Source organism: Pyxicephalus adspersus, chromosome 6 (genome assembly GCF_032062135.1).
Source record: "Pyxicephalus adspersus chromosome 6, UCB_Pads_2.0, whole genome shotgun sequence".
Classification (NCBI taxonomy): domain Eukaryota; kingdom Metazoa; phylum Chordata; class Amphibia; order Anura; family Pyxicephalidae; genus Pyxicephalus; species Pyxicephalus adspersus.
Genome location: NC_092863.1, coordinates 76,067,715 through 76,094,501, shown reverse-complemented (window position 1 = coordinate 76,094,501; position 26,787 = coordinate 76,067,715). Strand labels below are relative to the sequence as shown.

Sequence of the window (26,787 nt, the reverse complement as noted above, 5' to 3'; positions counted from 1 at the left end):
CCTGTAACTTACAGAAATATGTCCGAACAAGGGTTCTAGTAGATAATATGAATATAAAAAATGTTTGAAACACACAATCATGTAAAAAAAAAAATTACTTTTAATAAAATTAAAGGAAAAACACAAAAATCAGCAATGTAAACAAATCATAAATACTGAAAAAGCAGTAACTCTGTATATTGTAAAGTACTATATTATTCTAAAACACCTCCCTAATGTGGCAATTTTTAAAACTTTGATTCTGTATTTATTGGAGTTTGTTTTGAATTATTTTGTATTTGATTGGATACGGGAGTTTGTATCCAATCCAATACAAAATAAGAATTTGAATTTCCAAGTTATTTACTTTTATTTTATTTTTTTTTATTTTCTTGTATTGGATTGGATGCTGGAGTTTGTATCCAATCCAATACAAAATGACAGTTTGAATTTACCAGGTATATACTTTGTAATTATTTGAATTATTTTGTATTGGATTGGATACGCAAGTTTGTATCCAATCAAATACAAAATATAAATTTGAATTTCCAAGTTATTTACTTTTATTCTTTTTTTATTTTTTGTATTGGATTGGATACGCAAGTTTGTATCCAATCCAATACAAAATGACAGTTTGAATTTACCAATTATATACTTTGTATTTATTTGAATCATTTTGTATTGGATTCAATACAGGAGTTTGTATTGAATCCAATACAAAATGAATGAATGAGTTTCAGTTTGAATTTCCCGCACACGCGCCGACGTCATCACGCACGCAGGGAGGAGCCGTCCGGTTTTTTTTTTCTCCGCCGGACGGCTTCTCCCTGCAGAGATCATCCGGCGCTGGAGCGAGGACGACGTGGGACGATGAGCGGGTCCAGGTAAGATGCCAGCCGGCATCTTGTGTTCCGCCGGCCGGCTTCTTACCGGTCCCGCTGTCACCCGACGAAGGCACCCGACGCTGGAGAGATCGGCGGACGATGATCGATGGAGGACGACGCTGGATGAGCACAGGGGGACCAGGTAAGTATGGATGTACAAAATCTCGGGCTTAACCATCCTTGCAGTTTTTTTTTGCCCGAGCGAAGGTCGGGCTTAACTGCAAGGTGGTTAAACATTCTTAATATTCATACCGCCAAGGAGGTTAGCAAAGTAAGGTGACAATGGCTGGATGAGGGACAGGACCCTTAAATTATAACAAGGCTCTAGAAAAGGCCTCCACCACTTATCTGACTGTCCATAACATTGCTGGATCAACCAGGAATAGACTACTTCTGCACAAAATCCTAACAAGTCTTTAAAATATCCTAACAATATATGTACGGTATCTAAAAACTAATAAGCATAGGAAGATAAACAGCCAATGTTACTTCCAATCTTCATAGAAAGAAATTGTTGAGAGTGCAATTGAAAAGTCTTTGTTTTTAAACTTTAGGTTTTAAATGACCAAAGACTTTAAACACTTATAAAAGCAAGAGACTTATCCTTTATTTGTGCATACCGCAACAATCAGACAAACTGGTTTCCCAATATTTTGGAGTAATAGCAGTAGATTGCTTGACTAATCTTACCATTGGGTGATCAGATTAGTCAAGGAATAGAGTAACATAGAATCAATGTATGTAAAGAATCATATATGTATTTTTAAGAGATAGCAACCAGATATTTAAGAAGGCAGCAGTGAAGCACAGTAGCATCACCCTAGTCACTTAAAAGTGTCAGAATGTGGATCCAAAGCAATTTTGCAACATCTTTACTTCATTACTAGCCTTGAGGACCCCACATTTTGGGAGTGGATTAGACTAGGCACCTTCACTTTTACACTTTACTGATTCATCTGCATGATCCCCAATTCCCCAGCTCTGAACTGCACATAACACTGGGGAACAATTTTGAACAAATTTTTTGTTGACTTCAATTTTGTATACTTATTTACATTAAAATAGGTATGCTGATTCTGAAAGTGCATAGTTTTCTTCTAAAATCAAAATCATGTTTTTTCTCTACCGCTTATATTAATGAGATTACTGTAGCGTAGATTTGTATAGGCTATTCATTTACATGCAAAACAGTATGGTCAGAGGTTGTGCGCTGCTCTACTTAGTGAATAAGCAAAATTTATTTTTCTACTTACACACGCATTTCCCTTCATTTAGATCATGTCTGGCCGTGCTGGTTTTTCGTTATAAGTGCCTAAACAACCCTGATTCATTTTGTTATATCTGTGGCAGTTTTACCATTCCCAGTCAAAGGGCGAACATCAGCACAATTGTAGAGCAAGCCTATTTGGCATATTAAACCAAAGTTAAACCTGGTGATCAAGATAAGTCTTTGGCCCCTCATAAGGTGTGCAAACAGTGTGTTGAGGGTTTACGGATGTGGACAAAGGGAACATGTGATAAGATGCCATTTGCTATACCTATGGTTTGGCGAGAGCCGGGAGATCATTTCAATGACTGTTAATTTTTTGTATAGTGAAAACTTCAGGATATAAGAAAAAAAATAAATGCAACAGAGTATCCTAGTCTACCATCGGTTATACGCCCAGTGGCTCATTCAGATGAAATCCCAGTACCGGTTTTCGTTATACTACTCTCTCTTGAAGAACATGATTATGGCAATGAAGTAGGTGACAACAATGAAGAGTTTGAAATTGAGGAGGACTCTGTAAGGGATTTGATCAGCATGAGTTGAGTGATTTGGCACGTGATTTGGGACTATTGAAGAAGGCTTCAGAACTCCTAGCATTAAGAAAAACATGCGTGAGAAAAGCTTACTTGAAAAAGGAACGAAGGTATCGTACTTTTGAACCTGAGAAATTGCATTTCTGCAGCACTTTAGAACTGACAGTGGCTTTGTGTCTTGCCATAACATACCTGCTTTAATTGAGGAATTGGGAATTCCAATATTTAACTCAACTGAATGGCGACTATTCATTGATAGCTCAAAGTGGAGCTTAAAGTGTGTCCTCCTTCACAATGACAATATTTTTGGGTCAGTCCCAATTTGCCATTCAGTTTCTCTTTGTGAAGAATATGCAGACATAAAGAGAGTCATTGAGTTGTTGCAATATCACCAACACAATTGGGTCATCTGTGTTGACCTTAAAATGATATGCTTCCTTCTTGGTCAGCATTGCGGATACACCAAGTATCCCTGTTATCTGTGCATGTGGGACAGCAGAGCTCGTTGGAGGCATTGGTTGGAAAGGAATTGGCTTCCAAGATCTGCCCTAAAAACAGGTGATCCAAACATTACAAAAGCGACTTGTTGATAGAAGGAATATTATATTCCAGCCTCTACAAATTAAACTGGGTCTGATGAAGCAGTTCGCTAAAGCTTTGCTAACTAAAGGAGACGGTTTCAAGTACCTTATTTAGGCATTTCCTAGCCTGTCATTTGAAAAAATAAAGGCCGGTGTGTTTGATGGTCCACAGATTCGGCAGCTCATCAAAGAAAAACCATTTCATCAGGGCAATGTCAGAAGTTGAAAAGAATGCTTGGTTATCATTCAAAGCCATTGTCAAGGACTTTCTTGGAAACACACTAGCAAATATTTACACAGAAATTATCCATAAACTTTTGGGAGAGCTTCAAAATGCTTGGTTGCAATATGAGCATCAGGGTGCATTTTCTGCATAGCCATCTTTCTAACTTCCCAGAAAACCTTGGTGCAGTCAGTGATGAGCAAGGTTAAAGATTCCAAGATTTGAAGGTCAGGGAAGGACGGTATCAGGGTAGATGGGATGTACATATGATGGCTGACTATTGTTGGAGTATCTGAACTGAACACTCCAGGAAAAGCAATAGGCGTAAATTTTTTTGTTAATGTTTTACTGAAAAAAAATGTCAGAGTAACAATAAATCCTGTGTATGAACAAAATACATTTAAATAAACAGTTCCATCAAGTTATTATTTAATTATTTTATAATTGTATGTAAACTTTGCATGTTTTTTGACAAAAATTGAGGGTGCCCTGCATTGTAAAAACTTTTCTGGATTCACCATCCAAAAATTTGTAAAAAAACGTGTAAGATCTAACGCAACAAATAATGTGTTCCCCAGAGTAATCTTATCAAATCCAGGTTTTGGAGGACATTCCAACTAAATCACTTCCTAGCTTAACAGCTGACATAACACCCCCCCCCCCCAGCACTCAGTCTTAAATTAGACCATATTCAGACCTGGAATCACTTTGCAACCCTACAACTCCTCTTTAAAGTAGTTTCTCTTATATCTATAGGCTGCTGCTTTTCAAACAATCCCCTGCAGTCCCTTCCTTTGTCCAGAAGAGAAAAATGTCAAAATGTCACCGTAATATGAACTTTACCAACTAGCAGTAAGATAGCATGTTATACTTTGGCCACAAAACCAATTTTAGCAACAAATATAAGTAAATCAACACTCCCGACTCCTTAGGTATAGAATGTCTGTGGCTCTAGTATATATCCACATCTTCATCCTATGTGTTGGAGATACCACAAAGAGTCTAGTACAAGCCTATTTATTTTGTGTAGTTTTCCAGTACTTTCCTCCTTTTGTTCTTAAGTCTTCAACATCATCTTTGAGCTTACTCAGCTTACTCATATCAATTCATGATAAACCTGAACTGGCTCTTCTGTATGTCTTTGCTTCATCCAAAAAGATATACCAAGACTCTCTATTACAGTGGTCGCCAATCTTTCAGACCTCACGGACCACTAAATTCATAATTTTAAATCCAGCAGTGGTGTAGTAGAAGCTAATGCGCAGGCACCATGTCTGGAATTCAGTGCTTTCCTTTGTTACTTTCTAGCACTTTTGTAATTAAGCATTTTCATGTACAGCTTGTACTTTTTGATTGCTAAGTAGATATTGGTCATTCTGGCTGTAAGTAAATACTGTTTATTCCTTTTGAATGTATTCCTATTTATTTACATAACACCTAAATTTTACATCAAAAGAGAAAAACAAGTGCCTTTGAAATAAGATGCTATAAAACATTTATTATCACAGTTCCCATAAAACACACATCTGTGCATTTGAAAAGGATACATTAGTGCATAAACAAAGTGCCAAAGGCCCAATATGATAATGCAGAAATACACAATCTGTAACAAAATTTTGGTATGTTGAATCACCACAAATAAAAATTGAAAGGAAATTTATATTACACAGATTTTTTTATAAAAAGTATACAAATCTAAAACACCTCACATACAAGTTTAAAGCAATGTTGTTTTTACATTCATTAATGCATAGCTTTTATACACGGATTTCAACTTACACCTAACAAAAAGTACAAAAAATAATACATAATTTTGTGCTGCCTCAAATATACAGCACCAAAAATGTTGAAACTTTACATGGATAAGAAACATATTTATATTTTAGCCTCTATTACTATATAACAGTATTGAATACTCATGTAATAAACATTGCATTTGTGAGTTTTCGGGATCAATATGACAGGCAAGCAAATTGGCTTGATTGCATACAATACTGCGGTCAACGTGGTCACCACCTGGCTAACTCCAGAAGGTGGTGCCAGGAGCAACAGATGGCAACTATATGCGATACTATCAACGACAGAAAATGTCTGTTCCTAGCAAAATCCTTTGTTTCAATTAGTTTTGTTTGCGTTACCATCTATTTCATCATACACCACACAAGGTACTTTTGCAGCTATAGCTTAACTTTTTGTTTTACATTAATTTATGTTGTGATTGGTTCCTTATTCTCACTGAAAAATAATAAATAAAAAAACAACAGGACTTTCGTAGTGGCTAAAGATGAAATCTGATTGTTGGCATTATGAATTATTACATCCCACCTTAAAATGAACTTTTATCTGTTGCACTCACAGACAACCTCTTGTTGCATAAAGGTGGCACAGCAGCTACAGATATCTGTTTCACTGGTTGACAAAGTGGAATGTAATAAGTATTAGATGCTACAACTACAAAACAGTAACAAACTAAAATTCTATTTTCTTTGCAATCAAGATATTACTGTTCTATACATGTCCTAATGCCTTAATACAAAATATATATTTACATACAAACTAACCTGAAATGGGACAGTGTAAGTTTAAAACTATGGACTGCATGGGTTTTCAGAATTAAAGAAAATAGTATTTGCATAAGTGGTTCAGTGTTTAGGAGACCGATTACAACATCAGTCTGAGATGTTCTGCACCCAGAAACAAATGGGAGTTTAGATGTTAATCATTGTATGACTTAAAAACATTTTTAAACTGTATAAAAATGGATAGCAAAATCAAAATGGTTTAAAGGTTTAAAAATGAACTATGGGTTATTTTTAGAAATATAAAAAACCTGTATTCATGCTTAAACAATTATTGAGTCCCAAACATGGCTCCACTGTGGTAATACAAGTCAAACATTTGACTTGTGTATTTAGCATGTGAGTCCAGTTAACTAATAGTTGTTGTCATAGTTGCTGACCATGCGTTTGATGTGGTTCAGTTTGTTCTTGAGGAGTTTGCAGCGTTCCCGCTTGTTCTTGTAATCTGAAGACTGGAAAGAAAAAAGGCATATCATAAATTAATATTCCAGTAGTAATTGGGAAAAGAATACTTTAAAATGATGTTTGCACAAAAATCTAATTTTATAGTGCATCCTGCCTTTATGCTAATTTTACAGAGGAAATGATTTTAATGTGTTAGTATGCATAATAAAAGTACTCCACTTCTTCACAACTACTATCTTTGCAATACAGTAACCCACACAATCCAGGTTTATTGTATTTTCTCATTTGATCCCTAAATCTTTGATTCCCCTCAGGAAAGATAAAAAGAAGGGATGGGACATTTCGGTGACCCCAGGCCTGATATGATCATCTAGATAGAGGGAAATCTAATGGAACTACATCCTCTCTGGCCATGAAAATACCTTGTATAACTCTCAGCTGGACATTCATAAAAGGCTGGTTTAAAAACAACTGTGATCGTTATCTTTTAATGTCATCAGAGAAACAATTTCAAAAAAGTAAAATTCAATCAATCAAACATGTCGGGAGTGCTCTTTCCTGAAAAGCGGCTTTCCCCACCTATTAGATTGTAAGCTCTTCTGGGCAGGGTCCTCTCCTCTGCGTTACTGTTTGTATCTGTCTGTCATTTGCAACCCCTATTTAATGTACAGCACTGCTTAATATGTTATTATTAAAAAATATTTATATAGTAATAAGGGGTGTGTGTTATAACAGTAGTTGTTATATAAAGGCAAAACAGCGTGCACGTGAAGACCTGCTATGAACACTGCTATCAGCCAACTAAAGCACAATTAATTTAAATCACACTTTAAAATCTTGAAATATAGTATGGAGGGGAGTAAGTGGTATAAAATCGCTGTCTGCCCCTAAACCCAAGAAGGATTGTATGGGCCAAGGTAATGCTGACTCTAAAACCTATATATACTACACCAAGAGCCTAATCAGAAAAAAAAAATAAAAAAAGGAGGACACATGAAAGAATCCGGGCTCTGGTATATTAAAATTCTTTTGATATATTATTTCCTGTACGTGCACAGTCTTTACTAGTTGGACAACTACAGATGTCCAAAAAAAAATCTCAAGTACACAGAGCTTTTGTAGTATGTACAGTCTTCTGCTCCCCTCTCTGCAAAAAAATCAGCAGAGCAGAGCCCTAAAACCCTAGGTTATTCCAAAAAAAGAAATAATGACCTATCAAAAAATCTAATCTGACCAACTACAGGTTCCTTAAATAACGACAAGCTCCGAAGACCGGCTACATGCTGCTGATATTAGACAAGGACCATTTAACCCTGTTCTCAGCCATAGGCATGTGTGAATTATAAACTGCTTTAGTGCCCTTCTGCTAATTCTGTCACTGAGGTTAGTCAACCAAAATCACTAATACAGCTCTCAACCATGAGAACATTTTCAGGTACTGAATATTTTTAACAGGTCCAGAATTTTGATGCTGAGGTCTCATTGTTACAACAAGGTGTGGACAATATTTCTGACGTCAGGAAACCCTTAACTGTAACAACAAATGCATGGAAAACATTCCAAGACAAATAACAGTATAACAGTACCTAGGATTTGAAATCATGCCAGAGCTTGATACATTGTGTCTTTCTACTAGTATTTATGTATCAGATCGAAGCTGAAACGAATCATTGGGGTGCAATATTCTATGAACTGAATTCAGCAGAATGTATGTATGGAGCAGTTTTTGAAAGTTGTCATGCTTTGAAATCCTTTATTCCTGCTTTACTAAACCGTAGATGTATATTTAGAACAAATATACAGCCATTATATCTGGTCAAAGTATACAAACACAAATTATGGGATCCTTTATAAGGTCAGCAATATAACATTGCTTGACTCCTGGCCTGGCTAATTACCTGGCTGTTTTGATGATCCTACACTATTTAAAATAAAGTAATACTAAAGAAAAAGATGCAAACTACTGCCAATTTCCAATTGAAAAAGCTAATCATCCCTGGGGCTTCAGTACTTTTAGTCACTGAGCTAGAACAAGCACGGAAATAGCTTTAGAATACCATCTTCACATGTGTACTGGGTCAGAGACTTTAGGCAAAGAATAAGCATGACAGACCAGCAGACAATATTGTTTCTTGCTACTGGTTTAAAAGCAGGCCGAAATGCTACAGTTCTTGTTGCAATGTTTATTAAAAACACTTAGTATTACAGGTTTGGTACATATATTTGAATTTCTTTCTGCTATTTGTTGCTGCAAACTGCAAGTGTACATACCGCTTTGATGTCCTTTAAACGATTGTATTCATCAGCAATGGCCTGTAACAAAAGAATTAGAAACCATTACAATGTGATAGACTTGGACAGTATTGTAAGATCGTACCCTACATCACTGTACATAATTTACTGGGTAACAGTCTCAAAACAGGAAAAGGATCAGAAAGATTACAAAAATAGGAACTGTATGGTGCCTCCTACAAAACAGACCTATTGCATTGCCCAAAATGAGGAAAAGTAATAACTTTAGCAACCAAATGGGTTCTTCCATTGTCTTGCCTGCATCTGACACATGGAGTGTGGGAGTTAATTTGGATGCTTTTGCTTTAGTTCTTGGATCAATTCGAGACCTGAAGGACCCGGCAGTTTACAGAGGGCAAGCCACACAGACATCTTAGAAGTGTGAGGGGCAGGATAAGGTGGTCCAGAGGGATGCATGTAAGTAAACATTCTGTAAAGGAGCAGCGTGTAGGCATTATATTTAATGCATAAATATGAAGGAGAATGAGGAAAATAAAGTCACCAGCATATAACATCTATGGAAATATTTCCGAAACATTACCCTGTATGACTGGCTTCCCTCTGGATGTTCGTCCAATTCCCTGTCCAGCGTAGATAAGGATTTGGAGACCTCATCTAGTTCAGCTTGTAGCTTCTTGTATTCCTGCAGGCCTGTATCAAAGTCCCTCTTGTATTCTTGTCTCATTTGGTCTGAATTGATAGGAGGATATTCACTGTAAAAATAAAAAGTAAACCAAGTGAAATACCATTTTAAGGTAAAGTTACATCTGACACCAACACCTGGAGCCTCAATCCTTCACTATTAAAGTGACCTAGTTGACACTGATTCATATAGGCAGATGGGTGCATATCTTCAATTGCCATTTTGAGGCCTTATCTTGCTGCTGGAAATTTTTTTTAAACTATGGAATTATTGAGGAAAAACAAGAATTCAATAGCTGGCATTGTATTCACTGTAGTGAAAAACTGAAGAGAACACTCCCACAGAATCTGGGAAAACTCAGCTAGGTTCACTTCAAAGCTCATTTTCAACACCCGGAATAAATGTTGCTTTGATGTTGACTGTGTGGCTCTGGTTTGTCAGAAAAAAAAATGGTTATCCTCTTGATTCATCCCCAGTTCTGAGCCTAGGTGTTCTTTTTAATTTCCTCCTCATAAACACCAACTCAAGGTCCATCAGAGACCAATCATAGTAAGCTGCTTTTCTTATCAAAATGTGAGATTTGGGAGCTTCACATGCAGTTTATTAGCTTGACTGAGTTAATTGCTATTACTTTCAGGCCTATAAAAGGTAGATAAACTACCATTTCTAGTTCTAAAATTATAGCTTCCCTACTTTTTGTTCTGATCCTATGCCTTTAATACTTTTGGAATCCCTGATCTAGAAGGAGTATGTAGTTTAGGTGTTTAGCTAATTGTTTCAGATTTGTGATTGTCACTATGTGCATCAAAAGCTTTACATCCAGACAATTAGCATTCTTTATATTCTGAGTTCATCAATGACAGGTGAGATCACCTCTCAGTGACAGGTCTACTTTAAGTTACAATACAGTGAGTTGGCGTTGTCCCCCTAGGACAGGAAGTGTTACTGGCAGTAATTCCAGGTTAGGAATAAAGACCTCGAACATACCTGTCCCAGTCCTCATCCTCCAGCTCCTCCCCAGATTCCCCTCCTGTTGTATAGTCTGTGTCATAGTTCTCATTGGGAGATCTCCTGGCTCTTCCCGGTCTCTTATTGCGAGGTGGACCTTTCTTGCTTGTGTCTGAGCTGCTGCTGTAAATATTTGGAGAAAATCCTGATTCATTCTTCACTGGATATTCTTCTTCTGGAATACTAGTGTAAGAAAAAAAAAAGAAAAGGAAAACCAATTCTTTTAGAACCAAGAGACAGTGTTTAGAATACTCATGTACACAGTTCATTGTACCTCAGTGACACCACTATACCTGTCTAGCAATTTTGCAAACTGTTGTACAGATAAAATATGGGAGTGAACATTGTTACCCTAGGACATGCACCACATTTAGGGACTCCTAAGCTGGGTCTTGGGTTTGAATACACTTTAGAACTTTTTCTATTAATTAATATTAAAGGGTTGTATTATCCCAGGATGCAGATGGGACAAGAAATCAGCCAAACACATTCCATACCTAAAATGCATCATACTTTGCTAAAAGCATTTAGAAAATGCCCTTTGCATTTACAAGTGGTAGTTATTATTATTATTATTATTATTATTATTAAACAGGATTTTTATAGCGCCAACATATTATGCAGTGCTGTACATTAAATAGGGATTGCAAATGACAGACTAATACAGACAGTGATACAGGAGGAGATCAACACCATTACTGATCACTTAAACTGTTGTCAAATCTACAGTACATTTACAATGAGTAAATTACTTATCTATCTATTAAGGGGTTATACTTACACACGGGATGGCATGTTGTGATCAGAATAGGTTTGCACACCGTTAACACTTCTATAATCCAAAACAGATCCATTGACCTTATCATTGTATTCAGACATTGCAGGTACTGCTTCAAGATTGGCCGACACTGTTTTTACCTTTATTGAAGTAAATACAGCACAACGTTAATCATTTTCATGCCTGACACTGACTGGCACCTGCATCAGGTATGTATGGCAGCTAGGCAACTAGCATTTTCAATAGAAGGCCATTGTAGTCTATGTATTTCAGATCAGTTTTCTTTAACATGGGGAATTCTTAAAATGTCTATGCCAGCCAGGTAGAAAGGTATTGCTCATTCTGAACAGTCTCCACTGCACCAACCCCTTCATTTATTGAATCTGATCCAAGGAAATGAGGGTTGGGAGCACCAATATCTATCTCAGGATCACTGCCCTAGCTGCAGCCAGAAAATAGCTAAGGACATCCTTATTTGCACAAGGTTAATAAACAAACGCTTTACTTAGAAAGAACTTTCTACAGCAGTTAGACAAGACATTGTGTACATGAACATCTTAACTTTTCTGGAATATGTCAAGTTTAATAAAAAAGGCCACTGTTTTCTAAGGAAACTTAGAATTATGTGCGAACTCCAACACAACAACGAAATGCTCCAAACAGCTCTTTCTTCCAGGACCGGAAATGCCTTTCTCTTTGTCCTTTTGAATGACAATACACATTTACAAGCAATCACAGTGTTTTAAATCCAAACAGAAAGCAGAAAAACTGGTTATTCCTGCTTGTTTCACACTCAGAAATAGCTACAGAAACTATGGCACAGTACAAAACACCCGGAATTATAAGAAATAGCCTTTTATTTTCTTGTAATACATAAAAACTATTAAAAAAAAAAAAAAAAAAAAAAAAGAAGAAAGCAGTGAACTCAATAATCCTGTCATTGCATACGGACTACACATCCACACAATAAAACCCTTACTAATCTACTACAAACCCAGTACCCTTTCTTTACAAGAGACTGGTCATGCAAACCAACAGATTCACAACCTTACAGCACCAAACTCACTCAGTAGGAACGATATGTTAAACCTCAAGTTTTTTTTTTTAGAGTCTTCAATCATATTAATCCAATGTCCAAGGAAATTTAACTTTCTTTAACTCCAAAAATTTGCTTGATTTACTATCTAAATAATGGAAAGCTAATTTTCTGCATATTCCAGAGGGGGGAGGTGATATACGATACACCTATGCTATCCACATAAAAATTATTTTTACTAAAGTATTAAAAACTGAATTGTTCCTGGCAACATCCCATTTCAAATATTGGTCAACCAGTGGGTTAACTAAACAGTTTCTTGCCAATATTTTTATATTTTTTCTAGCAGAGAGTTATCTGCATTGTTGGCATCATACTCTTGGCTCCGCTCATAGCATTTAAAGCTTCTCTAAATGGATAAGACTTGCATCAAATTTCTGTTATGATAACCTCTACTGCATGTCTCAGGAATTTATAACATTATTAATACATTTTTATTTATAAATATACTGTATGATTTACACATGGTACAAATAGACAATAAAAGGCAAACTTGTACCAATTTACCTGCAGAAATATACATATATAGGTAGCATGGACTGAGAATTTCTGTAATAAAAACAATTTATAAACTATGCAGAAAGAGATAATGTGCACTGACTCATATCATATGATTTGTTTTTGTGTAATCAGTCATAAAAATGATATTTTATTAGGTGGTGCACTGTGGTACCATTAGCAAGCCATAAACAAACTAAATTTTCAATTCAATGCACTTGTTTGATACAAATGTAATCTGCATGAATAGCATTTCAAACATTTTTTAATCATCTCTCAGTAGACGAAAAAAGTATATGTGTGCATTGCTACAAAAATTATTTTAAATAAAGAGGTCCCAAGATCCCACCAGAAACTTGTACAATCAATGGAAATCTTCTGACCTGACTGATCAAAGTTTGTTTTCTACACGTTTCAAATTCAGAAATAAAATGGACTTACACGGTATTCAATAAAAACAACTGACTGAGCTGGTTACAATTGTTCCATCTATGACCAGACTTCTATGCTTATCACAGTTTTATCCATATTTAAAATTTAAGCCAGGCAGGGCAAACAATATTTGTCTATGGGATAAGATACAAACATACCTAAACCTCTACCTGTCATTATGCATGGAAAAATACTGTATAATGCAATGGATTATTCTACTTTGAGTTAAGGATTGGATTGATGCCAGTAGAAACTTTTTTTTATTTTAGGTTCATAGCTATAAAGAGTGGTTACTGCAGAGTAGACCAGAAGCAACACTTTGTACTGAGTAATTTTAACCTTAAATACAATTGATTTTTCATTAATTTTGGTACCCAGAATCAGATTAAATTGATGGGTACCATTCAACATTTCCAACCAACTGTTCTCAAAACTTTTAGCCAATTGGCCAGGTTTTCTGACAACTCCCCCACCCAATGTGATTCTGTACATTTTAAAGCTAGAGGTCAAACACTAATCTAAGATCCAAAAGCCATGATACATGAAGACCAGCTTTAGTCTGGAAACCACTGTATGTGTGGTCATTTGTTAAAAAATGAAAATAGAAATGCCTAATGCTGGGCATGCAGTTTTCTCTCAATGGCGGTCTTTATTTATATTATGGTAAACATATGAATTGATCCTTTGCAATCAGCTACAAGTATTTTACCTATTTGATAACTGATCTGCATATAAAAAAAAAAAAAAAATTTGGATTCAATGTTTTTGTTTTTTCCCCTGTCTAAAATGTCAGTTATTGTAGGAGATATGGCTATAACAAGTTTAAAAATAAATAATTCTGCCTGGAATGGTTTAGGCACTTGTTATAAGCACAACGATAATTTATCCCTTTCACCTAACAAAAACGTGCTGGTAAAAAGGTGAGAAATGAAAGCTGTACATGATCATCACTGCACGCAACGTTGTAGCTCTCGCTGCGAAGCCAGAATAAACAAGTTGATAATGTAATGAAACTGCAGGCCCCTCCCAGAAACTCAATCTCTCATTACAAACATGTCCCTCTTGCGAGACATCATCTTACATCATCTATGAGCAGCTGAAAGATACTTATCAGCACCCACATCTTTCACTTGGAATTCTTACTTCTGGCCCTGACAGGCTTACAAGACAGGAAAACGTATCTACCATGATACAATCAATATTACTGTTATAAATATAAATATTCTGTTTGCAATCACAAAATTCTAAAGAAAAATCACACTGCTGGTTCATAACACTTTCATAAGCAGGGTACTGCATTAGATTCAAAAGCATCACAGAGCATACTAAAAAAAAAAACAAGAAGTGAAAAGTGAACTTCACTTTAGAAAGCAAACAACACAGACCACATCATTGCAGAGCAAGCAAAAGAGGTTGCCCATTAATTGCTTGGCTATGCCATTTCTTTTGTCAGCAGACTTGGTACCCCTTAAAGTTTTTGCAAACAGAAGCATATTAGATGTATAGTGAGGTTTGTGTTGGTGGTAAATCAGAACGTTTCCACATAGTAGTCTGTATCTCCATTCACCACAGGAAGACACCCTATCTATTTGTTAAATCCAACATCCATTCAGAGAATACAATAGAATAACCCTTCTCTTGGCTTTGCTAAAGCTACGTACACTCGTCCAATGCTTCTCGTGCGATAATTGGCTCAGGGCCGATATATCGGACGGGAATCTGGCGTGTGAAGAACGTGCACCGTCCATACACGGACGATGGACGACGTTCCAACTCGTTCAGCCATTGTGCAGTCCTTAGTCATTGGAAAGGATTGTGAAAGATCCTTTCCAACGACAACTATTGCACGTGTGTACCCAGCTTTACACTTCAACAGCTGGATCAGACTATTAATCCTGGTGGAGAGATCAGACCCCTCAGAGAATATCCCAAACTGCCAAAAGGTAGCTAATAATTCAATTTGCCGGAAACCAAAAAACTAAAATAGTAGTTTAGAGATATATTACAACACCAAAAACCTTATTAAAACACAACACAGTGTGCTTTATTTTCAACGGATGGTCAACCTACAAAAAGAATATACTGTGCTCAATTCTTATATATATGTATATTTCTTATATGTATAATTCTTATATATATGCCATGCACCTAAATTGCACAGAGTTTCTGCATCTGCACTTTATGGCAAACTGTAGAAAAATGTTTATGTGACATTAAGAATCAATGGTCATGTAACACAACACAAATATAGTACACTGCCCTACGTTACCATACTGTATTATGCTGCACACTATAGTACTAAGCCCTAAAATCTCATGTAAACTGTTCCATTGTTTATTTTAGTAAAGCTTTTCTCCTTAACCACCTGCACCTTTGCTCATTGTTTTGGTGTTTGCATTTCCTCCCTCAACATTTTTTTTTCAAATGCATCAAACCAAGTTCTCTGCTCAGATACTACAAAAAGTTTACAGCAAGGGTAAAATAAAAAATAAGCAGACACATCACTGAACATTACCATCAGATAATAAAATATGTTCTTCAGGCTACCAAAGATTAACATAAGCTATTACATGATAAATAAAAAAAGGAAAACTAACAATTCAAATAGAATGTAATAAATAAAAAAAAACATTTTAAAAACTGCATAGCATAGACATTATTGGGGCCAGATGTACCCTTCCTAACCCAGTACTTGCCCAATACTATGTTGGACAGCCCCACTAACCTAACAAAGAGAATGTGACAGCAATACATAAAAATATATTTTTGATAGAACAGACTCACCCATTCTTCCACGTTAGGATCTCCCTCTCCCTGAAGCTTTTCCTTCTTCCAGAGAATGTTCATTTTGCCATATCGGTTGATATTCCTTCTTGTTTTCACAGCAAAGAATATGATAATGGCAAATGCCACCACTATCAGGAAACCCAGAACAATAGCAATGGCCTAGAAGGGGGAACCAAGTTATATATTATATTATAAAGGGATGTTTTTAAGTTGTGGTCATTATTACGTGAAAACAGAATATGATCATATTAGGCAGACCATATGCTAAATACAAGTATTTGCAGTTCAATTTAAATTCCTCAACTTCAAGCTCCTGAATTTGTCCAGGGTACAGTCAAAATATAGTTTTCATATAGTGATTACTAGTTCATGATCCCATTGTACTTTCTGTATACCTACTAGGTTTTTACATCTTTTAAAATACTTAGATAGGGTTGTGATAAGATGCCTACATCTTGTGATGTAAATGTAAAAGTAAAACAATTTGTTTCTTATTTGTGCCTAATTGTTTTGTATGTACATATAAATCGGGGACAAGCTTACCTCTTGCGGCTCGACTACACAGTAGTGGTAAAGGTACTGATTCACAAAAACTCCAGTTGTGACCGGTGAATAGAACTGATTGCATATGGACACAATCTGTGTGTAGAAAGCAGATCCAGATGCCTGAGCTACAGGATTTACTCCTATAGTGTACACAATTGTTGCAATGAAGACCAAGCCTCCGATAATTGCACTGGCAACGATAACAATCAGATAGAATCTTCTGGTAGTGGAAGTTTGTGTCCTTGTTACGAGCATCACAAACAGCACCATGCTAATAATAAAGCAAATAGCAGCCATGGCGAGGATGAATCCTTTGGCAGCTCTTGGGTCAGTATAATTTCCTCCATAAGCAAAGCCTAAACCCATTTGAGACCCACCAAATCCATAGCCACTGTATCCCCCAGAATATCCAGAGGATCCTCCAAAGCCATAACCCATCGACTGTCCTGTGATATCCAAATCCCATGGTAACGTGGAAGCTACACAAGCAAAAATTCCAACACACATGACAACAATAAGGATGGCCATAATTTTTATGATGCCAGGTGGGGAGCTCCATTTGTAGAAATGCTGGGTATGTGGGATTTCATCTTCAGGATAGTAAGAGTAAGCTGGCTGTGAGCGCATCTCTCCTCCATACATGTCTCGGCTACGGGCATAGTTTGAAGGTCGACTTAAAAAAGAAAAAAAAAAATTAAAATATTTTTAAGGAAAGGGTATACCAGTTAAAAAAAAAACAAAACAGGACACACACACACAGAATGTAACATATTTCAGATTTAGGAGAAATCCAATATTCCTATATACTGTAGTCAGAAATATTTAGAAAAGCCGGAGCCTGGAATATATCCTGAACTTGAGATCATTAGAAAAAAATAAATAAATAAGGTACAACAATGACCGTACATTTATTGTCCCAATTGGATGCATGCCCATAGGCCTATGCTGCATGGTAAATGCATTCTTGCATTTACAGTGGAAGAAAATCAAATACGTAGACACATGCAACACTTTCAGATCATGCTCAATACATTTATAATTTTTCAATTATATAAACATTTGAGCTTAGCACCTAACACTATATAAAAAGTAAACATCTAAACTTGTTTCTAAAATGGCTATAAAACATCTCTGCATACAGAATGAAGATTGACCTGACAAAGCATTGCATTGCACTATAGATAAAAATACTTTACAAAAGTCCACATTATTCGCAGGTTATGGAATGGTCCTATTGTGGCATTGTGTTTAACAAAAAAAAAAAAAAAAAACTATATAGCAAAAATATTAGCAGCGGTTAATCTAGTGTATACATGACTATGAGTTAGGTCCATGTTCTCATAGCATTTCCTCTGGGGTTGCTTTAAACAAAACTGGCTCATAAATTAATCAGAGGTTTGTAAATAATAAAAGTCTTGTGGTCTGCAGGAAAAACATCATCATTACAAAACAATAGGCAGTAAAAGGAAACTTTTGCATGAGTTCACCTAGCCATTTGTTAAGACAATAGGTTTAGACAAAAGTTTTTATAATTTTTTTTTTTTTTACTATACATGCCATAACTTAACTGTAGATAACATTGTAAGAAAAAACAGTAAATGTTTTCAATGCTGATATATACGTTTTTCTTGAATAAAAGAAAGGATATAATCTTGTCTATTAAAGAAAATTAAAAATAAAATAAAGAAAAAAACACAACAAAACATTTAACTCTCTTTAAATTTCCTTTAAAGACAGACAAGGAGCTATGCAAAGCTTCCACTGGGTTTACATGGAAAAAAACGGGTTCTTGTTCCTCAAGAGAAATACCCATAAATAGGATAAGGTTCTAGAAAGTTGCAGGAAAACCCACAACACACAGAATGCATTACAGAATATGTGCATAAGCAAGTTGCCAACCCACCAAGAATACCCATGTCTGAATACAGGGATTTAACAAATCTAGCGTAAACGCACCAGACAAAACATGATGTATGTGTTTTCTTGTGCAGGAAATAAAACCCTGCGCAAAGCATATTAACCCTGAATGAATAGGAATGCTCCTCCTCCCTCTTCAAGTATAAGCTCTGTTGTGCAGATAATTGCAGGAGGCCATTTGAAAACAAACAGATTAGGGGTTTTCAACAAAAACATGACTGGATTAAACTATAATATAATTTTCCAACAATATTTGAGTCATATTTATTTGTTTTTCAAACATCATATATTTTTACCACCTCTCCACATACCACATACACAAAAATCATTGTTTTACAAATAAGCATATCTAAAGCACCTCTTTGGATAGTCTTAGCAGGTCCCAAATGTAATTTTAACTACAGTAGAGATACAATTTTTGACCCACGTGCACTCCAAGTTCTAATTGTTAATGCCAAAAAAAAATATGTACAACACTACTATATATTGCATTTCATATAACAATGTAAGAACATCATTTGGAGGCGGAGGAGTTTATTATTTGCCAGGAGAATTATAAATTCTTGAGCTGGCTTGCCAACTTCCAAGTATACATACTTGTAGGACACTATCACCTGCTTATCACCTAAGTTCAGTGTAATAGGGCACACCCAGTTTACATTTCTTATCAAATGTTTATTTGAAAATGAGGAAAATAAGATACATACTATTCATCTGGCCGATATGGAGGAGGACTTTCAAAGGGTCTCGAAGACATTTTTGAAGGTTGTCAGAGAAGGAACCTAAAATGAAAGAGATAGATTAATCTGTATGTTCTATTGATGAGCTTTGATTTTGGATTTTAATGAACAGTACAAGGACACAAATGACAGTCCTTGAAGTACAGACCTGAAAACATCCTTCTGGTATTCTAAGAAACAAAGATGTATTATTCAGTAATTACAGTCTTCTTCCCACTGTGTACCATGCCAGATTGTAGATGACAATGGACGTACTATAAAATTAAATACACTGAGGCATATATTACCAAAACATGACTTCCTTGCTAGTTATCCAGTGTAATGACCGTTTTGTGCACATGCAGCGCTAGGATAACTGATAACATAGCGTCTATCAGCGGTTACTTGGGACACTGAAATTCCTCAGTCCCCTAAATTATATGTTGCTGTCACACAGGATTAAGGGATACAATTTGAAATAGTATATTCTTTGAAATTGTGTTTTTTCCAAATCAAGTCAGTTTCCTGTTGGGTGCACAGAGCCAATTAGCATTCTTTCAAAGGACTATTTTTGTGCACATAATCAGCACACTTTTTATTAACCTCTTTCTAGGTAAATTGCAAGTTTTCAATAAAAATCCTTTTAATAAAAGGTGCATTCTTGACCGTATTCTTCACTTCATAAAATGAACCCCTACTGTTTATACAAGACAAATGCAAACCAAATCACTCTGAGTAAGAACTAATGATTTCTATACCTTAGGAATAGCCCACAATATTGTAGTTTTCCTTAGCTGCAAATGCTGTAAGTGTAAAGGCTTGCAATCAAGGACAGCCAATGTTTAGGCACCCCCGAAGGCTGCACAGCCACCCTGGCACATTCTACTATTTTTCCTAATCTACAAACTTCAAATAATGAAAACTGCTGTAGAGGAATCCTACAAGAATCTTCTGATCATAAAACATGTAAATGTATTTTGTCTTTATGATCACGCCTTATCCTCAATGCCATAAAAAGGAGTGCTGGCAATCTAGCACACAAGAAGTAGCAGAGGCGATATCTGGATTCCTTTATCCACCTCGTGACTCCCTTCTCAGACAATAGCCCTGCTGACTGTATCACAGAGGAACAAGTGCAGTGGTGGAAGCTTTTTTCTTTTCTACAGGAACACACCAAGAATCCTGCTGTCTGTATCACAGCCAAATCAGTCAGAGCAAAGTATGCATAACACTGGGAGGAAGCAGGAGAGGTCTATTCACAGGGTGTTTCCTCACATCAAATACATTTTTGGGCTTATTTACAAAGCTGAATTTCTGGTGACCTAACCCTTTCCTCCTTCCTCAAAAATAAAAATTATAATAAAAAGAAAAGACTGCTGTCTAATAAACCAAACAGATCAATTCAAAACTGGCCATACACTACATAATCTGTGCAGAAATTGTATCTTGTTGAGATTTACCATATCTATACAATCTGGATACAAAGTGCATGAATATTTAGGTTTTCCTTCAATCAGACTTGATATAGTGTACAATCAGCTTAAATGAAATAGAGAATAGATAATAGATGATAAGAGAAAGATGAATGACTGCAGCCATTAGTAATAGATTCTATACTGCCGGCCAATTGGAAAAACTCAACATCATGGTGCCCACATAAAGCTTTTACTTTGTAAAACCACGGTTGTTTCAGTAAGGAAGGTTTTAAAGAGAGAGTAATTGAAAAAAAGAAAAAAAAAAAAAAACAGTTCTCAGCAAAAGAATAGGCATTATACTTGCCCCTTTAGCAGTTCAGGTCTACTACTTGCCTAAAACCCCATCAAAGCACTGCTGCCTCCACCAGAAGTCAGCAAATGACACACATCGGGAGTGTCAGATGCTGGTATTCTCCAGCTGCACAGTATGGTTCCATCCTCTGGTCTCATATGACTGCAGGACACAGTAATGTCAGATGCCTAAGAATGGAATAAGCTTGCCACACCTTATACCGGACAATACAATCTATTTGATTTAGCTAAATGTGTACAGAAATTTAAGTGGATGAGGTAGGTGCATAGCAAAAACTGGAAATGATAAATCCGGCCACATAAAAGTCTCATCTATCAACCATCTTTCTGACATTTTGTTTCAAGGAAATTGTCATTTTCTTGCCATATTAGCAGGCAATGTGTAGCTGCTTTTAAGATATGGTAATAAGGCTGAGGAGTAGAAATAGAAAGTGATTTTTGGTTAGCCATAGTCAGCAAAAAAAATTCACCAACTTTAGTTTTACTAACCTGGTTAAAAACACTTATTTGGTAGTCACACCTTAAAAAAAAAAAAAAACTTTCAAAACCTTGCTACTCAAGCCAGTTCTCAGTTTGTTCTAATAGACACGCTACATTGGTAGCTCTTCCTACCTTCTGAACATTCCTATTGTCCCCTGAGGCAGAAGACAAAAGGAATGTTGGTTGAATGGGGGGTAAAGCACAAAGAAACAGGCAGCTTCAAATGCAGTATAAATCATTCCTTGTATCATTGTGCAGTGCTTGCATTTTAATCGGTATTGGCACTGAAAGGCATGCCAAGCTGGCATATTCTAGCTGCAATTGGCACTAAAGGGTTCCCCATGCTGACCATAGACCAACCTATCAACTAAGTAATTGGTGGTAGGTTTAAAATTTCATGCCAGCTTAATGCTGGTTGAAGTTATCTGAGGTTTGAAGGGTTGAAGCTATCAAAGGTTCCATCACCCTACAACTTCAGATATTTACCACTTATTAATGTTCTACCAAGTGATTGAGATTGCATTGGAAACCCAAAGCACCATAAGTCCCAAGACATTTGGTAATCCAAAACCATAAAACAAATGAAAGAGGGGAAGGCAGACTGGTTTTACATCAAGGGAACACTACAAAAAACACAAAATAATTGTATGATCAGCAGGTTTTCTGACTATTGGTGAAACTAGAAAGCCACCTTTAATTAGAACAAGTACATCATGAACACTTTCTCATGCTCCCAAGGTGGAGTCAACACTTAAAATAGCTGCCTTGGCACTAACATATTACGCCTCAGTAAAAAATAATCGTGCATAATCGTTAGTTGTTCGTTTTCTAGCGATAATGATTGCAAGTGTGTAACTAGCTTTCCAGTTATCCTAGAGGGACACTTGCACCAATTGTATTCCAGACAACAATGTAACGACTACATCCCTGTAGCAATTCAAAGTGCAAAGGAAGAATGCGGAAGGCAAAACATTCATCAAGTGTTATAAAGATACTATATGCTATGTAAAATACCAAATAGACAACCGAGACTGACTACCCAAACAGCAACACTTTACCAATCGATAATGGCTGACCAATATCCACCTATTACTTAGGTGTCCATACACATGAAAACTTCCGCACCAGAGATTTTCTGAAACAAGAAATGTCATATCTTTGGCTGCCTTTAAAGGAAAGCCTGTTTACATGCTAATATTTGTGTGATTTAACCATGCTTTGATAAAGCACATGCATGCATATATTTCCTGTTTTGTACAGTATGAGTAAATAATTGACACTTGTACATGTTCATACATACGAGTTGTTCAGTAAACAACCCCCATTAGTGGTGATCAGGAATGCAGGCTGTAATGTACACATAAGGCAAGCCAGTGCTGCATCTAAGGCGGACACAATGTGTACAGAGCTGTCACCATGCATCTCTATAACCTTTCATTACACATAGAAGGGGTATCGAATACCCAGATCAAAGTAGTTACAGTCAGGTGACAAAGAACGATCCAACTTCGAATATGATCGAATATGTAATACCTTTTCGTATTTTATGCACGCACTGAACGGCAATGGACAAACTAAAAACGTTCCATCCTAAACAAAACTTTCTCCTGAAACTTAACTCAGTATGCACTCACTCCCTAAAGACAACTAAATGTCAACCAAACCCAACAGGTAACCTCCTCAGCTCCATTACTTTCTGTATTGGGAGGCAGAAGGAAAGGAAGAAATTTCTTGTTTATAAGCTGCATGTGATTTAGAAGAGGGCATCTACTTTATACTATATAACCTTACAAGAAGTCAGTAGATACAAGAAATCTACAGGTTATCCCCGTTTTACAGGTTCAGCTACATGCAGTGCACATCAGGGTCACTCCAAGCATTCAGAATAAGGCTGATGAGCCCAGGCTGAGCAGATACAAGACAAGGGTCACATACAAATATAACAGAGGGGACAGATATAGAGGAGAACATGTACTGAGGACAGGTACTCAGCTGTATGTAATAATCCAGGAGGAAACCAAGGTGAGCAGATCACAGAGGGGACAGACACAAAAAGGGTATGGAGGACAGGTACTCGCCTATGTAATAATCCTGGATGAGTCTAAAGCTACGTACACACGTCCAATGGTTCTCACCCGATAATCGGCTCAGGGACAATATCGGACGAGAATCTGGTGTGTGTACAGCGCCCATCGTCCATACAACCGTCCTGGCGGATCCACGGACGTTGGACGACGAACTATCCTAATGCAAGGGAAGAGGGAGAGCACGCATGGGGATGCCGCTCTGTCGTTCTCCCCCTCTCTATAGGGCAGAACAGTGCTATATGTACAGAACTCGTTCATGCATCGTGCAGGCCTTAGTCGTTGGAAAGGATGGTGAAAGATCCTTTCCAAGGACTATAATTGCATGTGTGTATGTAGCTTTTGGTGAGCAGATTTAAGGATCACAGAGGGGACCAATACAAAGAGGGGAAGGAGGACAGGTACTCACCTATGTAATAGTCTAGGATGAGTCTAAGGTGAGCAGATATAAGGATCAAATAGGAGACAAATACAAAGAGGGGAAAGAGGACAGGTACTCACCTATTTAATAATCTAGGATGAGTCTAAGGTGAGCAGATATAAGGATCAAATAGGAGACAAATACAAAGAGGGGAAAGAGGACAGGTACTCACCTATTTAATAATCTAGGATGAGTCTAAGGTGAGCAGATATAAGGATCAAATAGGAGACAAATACAAAGAGGGGAAAGAGGACAGGTACTCACCTATTTAATAATCCAGGATGAGTCTAAGGTGAGCAGATATAAGGATCAAATAGGAGACAAATACAAAGAGGGGAAAGAGGACAGGTACTCACCTATTTAATAGTTCAGTATTATAAACATGAGCCCAGGGTGAGCAGGTAAAAGGACCACGGAGGGGACAGATACAGAAAGGACAAGGTGGACAATGTAATGTCAATATTATAAAGATGAGCTCTGGTTCAGAAGATAGAAGGGTAACATACAAATATCACAGAGGGGACAACTATAAAGGTCAGATCTACAGGAGAACATGTATTGGACAGGTACTCAGCTGTATGTAATAATTCAGGATGAGTCTAAGGTGAGCAAATACAAGGATCACAGAGGGGACAGATACAAGGAGGGGAAGGTGGACAGGTACTCATCTATGTAATAGTTCAGTATTATAAAGATGAGCCTTGGCTGAGCAGATAGAAAGGTAACATACAAATATCACAGGAGACAGACATGGAAGAGAACAGGTAGTGAGGACAGGTACTCGACCTATGTAATAATTCAGTATCATAAGCATGAGTGCAGGCTGAGCAGAAGTGAACAGATATTATAAGGATAAGTCCATGGTCAGCAGATACAAGGGACAGATACAAAGGAGGACATGCACTCATCTCTATGTAATATTTCATAAAGATGAGCCCTGGTTGAGCAGATAGAAGGGTAACATACTAATATCACAGAGAGGACAGGTATTGGGGACAGGTACTCGTCTATGTAATAATACAATAACATAAGCATGAGTGCAGGCTGATATAGATATAGGAGGGGACAAGTATTTACCTCTGTGTAATATTGTCTTGGGTAAGCAGGAGAGGACAGATACAGAGGAGTGCAGGTAGTCACCTCTATATAATAATTCAGTATTATAAGGATAAACCCAGGCTCAGAAAAGGTTACAGATGTAGGAGAGGACTCAGCATAATATCGGACAGGTCAGGTACTCACCTCTGTACCAACTCAGTATTCTATAGATCAGTATATTTAGCAGGGAGGGGAAGGTACAGGTGAGGACAGGTACACATGTGTGTGTAATAACTCAGTATTCTATAGATGAGAAAATATAGCAGAAAGGGGAAAGTATAGGTGAGGACAGATATATAGGAGGACAGGTAGACATCTGTGTGTAATAACTCAGTGTTCCATAGATCAGGATATATAGCAGGAAGGAGAAGGTATAGGTGAGGACAGGTAGACATCTGTAATAACTCAGTATTCTATAGATGAGAATACATAGCAGGAAGGGGAAGGTATAGGTGGTGTCCCACTTGCGTGTAATACTAATTTAGCATTATATAGAATACCTTAGAAGAAGAGGACAGGTTCTCACCTGTGTGTAATAAATTACTATCACATACACTAGCCCAAGTAAAGTAGAAGCCAGGTATTAAAGTGCTTACCTGTGTGCAGCCTTGGAGTCTCCTATGTACACCCTCCACACAGCAGACAATACAACTTATGAGGTCTCCTCACAACACGGTGAGTCGGGTCTGTGCTATTGGATTGTTGCTGCTCCTCCTAAGCCCCGCCCTCCCGGGCCGTGTCTCCCTCCCCCACTCCCCCGGGGAGCAGGGCGTGGCCGAGCAGGCTGCACACCTGAAACTGGGAAGAACAGGTTTCAGTGTCCTGCTATGTGCTGTAACCCGAGTCTGTGAAATCACCTATAGGGATGGCCGATGTTTTACAGCACTGATACCACAGTGAGGAGAGCTGGGTGCCAATTGCTCAATCCACAAGTGATCTTTGAGCTCTTTAGAGAGCAATAACTGGGATAGTTGAAATGATTGGACAGCAATAAAAGATTATTATTGCAGAAAGTAATGTGATTGTCTAGTTCAGTGTTTCCCGACCTTTTAAATAAGAACCCTAGAAATAACTTTCAGAGCTCAGGGAACCCCTTCTATATCCACAGATCACAATATATTAGTGTGGTGGTCAGTAGGATGAATGTCTCTTACATTGCTGGTCAGTGGAAGAATGCCGCCCTTACAGATAGCCAAAAGGATCATTGGTATAATAAAAACTGACCTGAGAGTCACATATTGCTTAAGAACCCCCAGCAATCTCTGCTAGCCATGCATTTGTGTCATAATAGCACTTCATTTTTTAATTGTTGCTTGAAATTTTAGGGTAAACTGTCCTGCAAAGTGACATGACTTATGGTCAACTAAGGGCTAGAACACACTGGAAGATTTTATTTTCTGATCTAAAGGATTACCTAACCAGTCATAACAGACTAACTTTTTGGGAGGACAGATTTTGTACATGAGATACATCTGATTGAAAATCAAATAATTTCTGCCTGGTAAAAATGAACAAACGTCAGAATCTCATACACATGTGCAGTGTTTTGCATGATGTTTATACAACTATTAAGAAAATCTGTAATTGTATATAATTATTTTAGTGCACACAAACACGATATGCTCTGTGTTTTTGAATCATGAGACTGTGCCAGTTACAGAGACATTTCAGACTATAGGATGACTCTAGGCTTTAAATTCACTCCGAACTGCTCCTGTTCAACTGAATAGGAGTGGTTGGAAACCAT

At 37.1% G+C, this 26,787-nt stretch overlaps 1 protein-coding gene across 2 annotated transcripts; it reads right to left on the bottom strand.

Moving 5' to 3' along the window:
* Nucleotides 1-4,948: 4,948 nt before the first annotated feature.
* Nucleotides 4,949-25,765, bottom strand: OCLN (occludin). Of its 2 annotated transcripts, none has more exons than XM_072416226.1 (9): nt 25,637-25,765; nt 19,159-19,233; nt 16,532-17,207; nt 15,986-16,147; nt 11,179-11,315; nt 10,377-10,580; nt 9,288-9,459; nt 8,726-8,767; nt 4,949-6,501 (listed from the first exon to the last, which is right to left on the bottom strand). In XM_072416226.1, the coding sequence occupies exons 2-9, from the start codon at nt 19,206-19,208 to the stop codon at nt 6,403-6,405; spliced, it is 1,542 nt and encodes a 513-aa protein (XP_072272327.1). In that variant the 5' UTR covers nt 19,209-19,233; nt 25,637-25,765; the 3' UTR covers nt 4,949-6,402. The 2 variants fall into 2 exon arrangements, with proteins under 2 accessions (XP_072272327.1, XP_072272328.1); XM_072416227.1 differs by lacking the exon at nt 25,637-25,765 and adding an exon at nt 19,340-19,484.
* Between the last annotated feature and the right edge of the window lie 1,022 nt (nt 25,766-26,787).

Coding starts and splice junctions, on each gene's coding strand:
- OCLN (XM_072416226.1), bottom strand. CDS start 19,208: ATGTCTTCGAGACCCTTTGAAAGTCCTCCTCCATATCGGCCAGATGAA. Junction 16,148..16,531: donor GTGTAGTCGAGCCGCAAGAG/GTAAGCTTGTCC, acceptor TCCCCCTTCTAG/GCCATTGCTATTGTTCTGGG. Junction 11,316..15,985: donor ATCCTAACGTGGAAGAATGG/GTGAGTCTGTTC, acceptor ACTTCAATAAAG/GTAAAAACAGTGTCGGCCAA.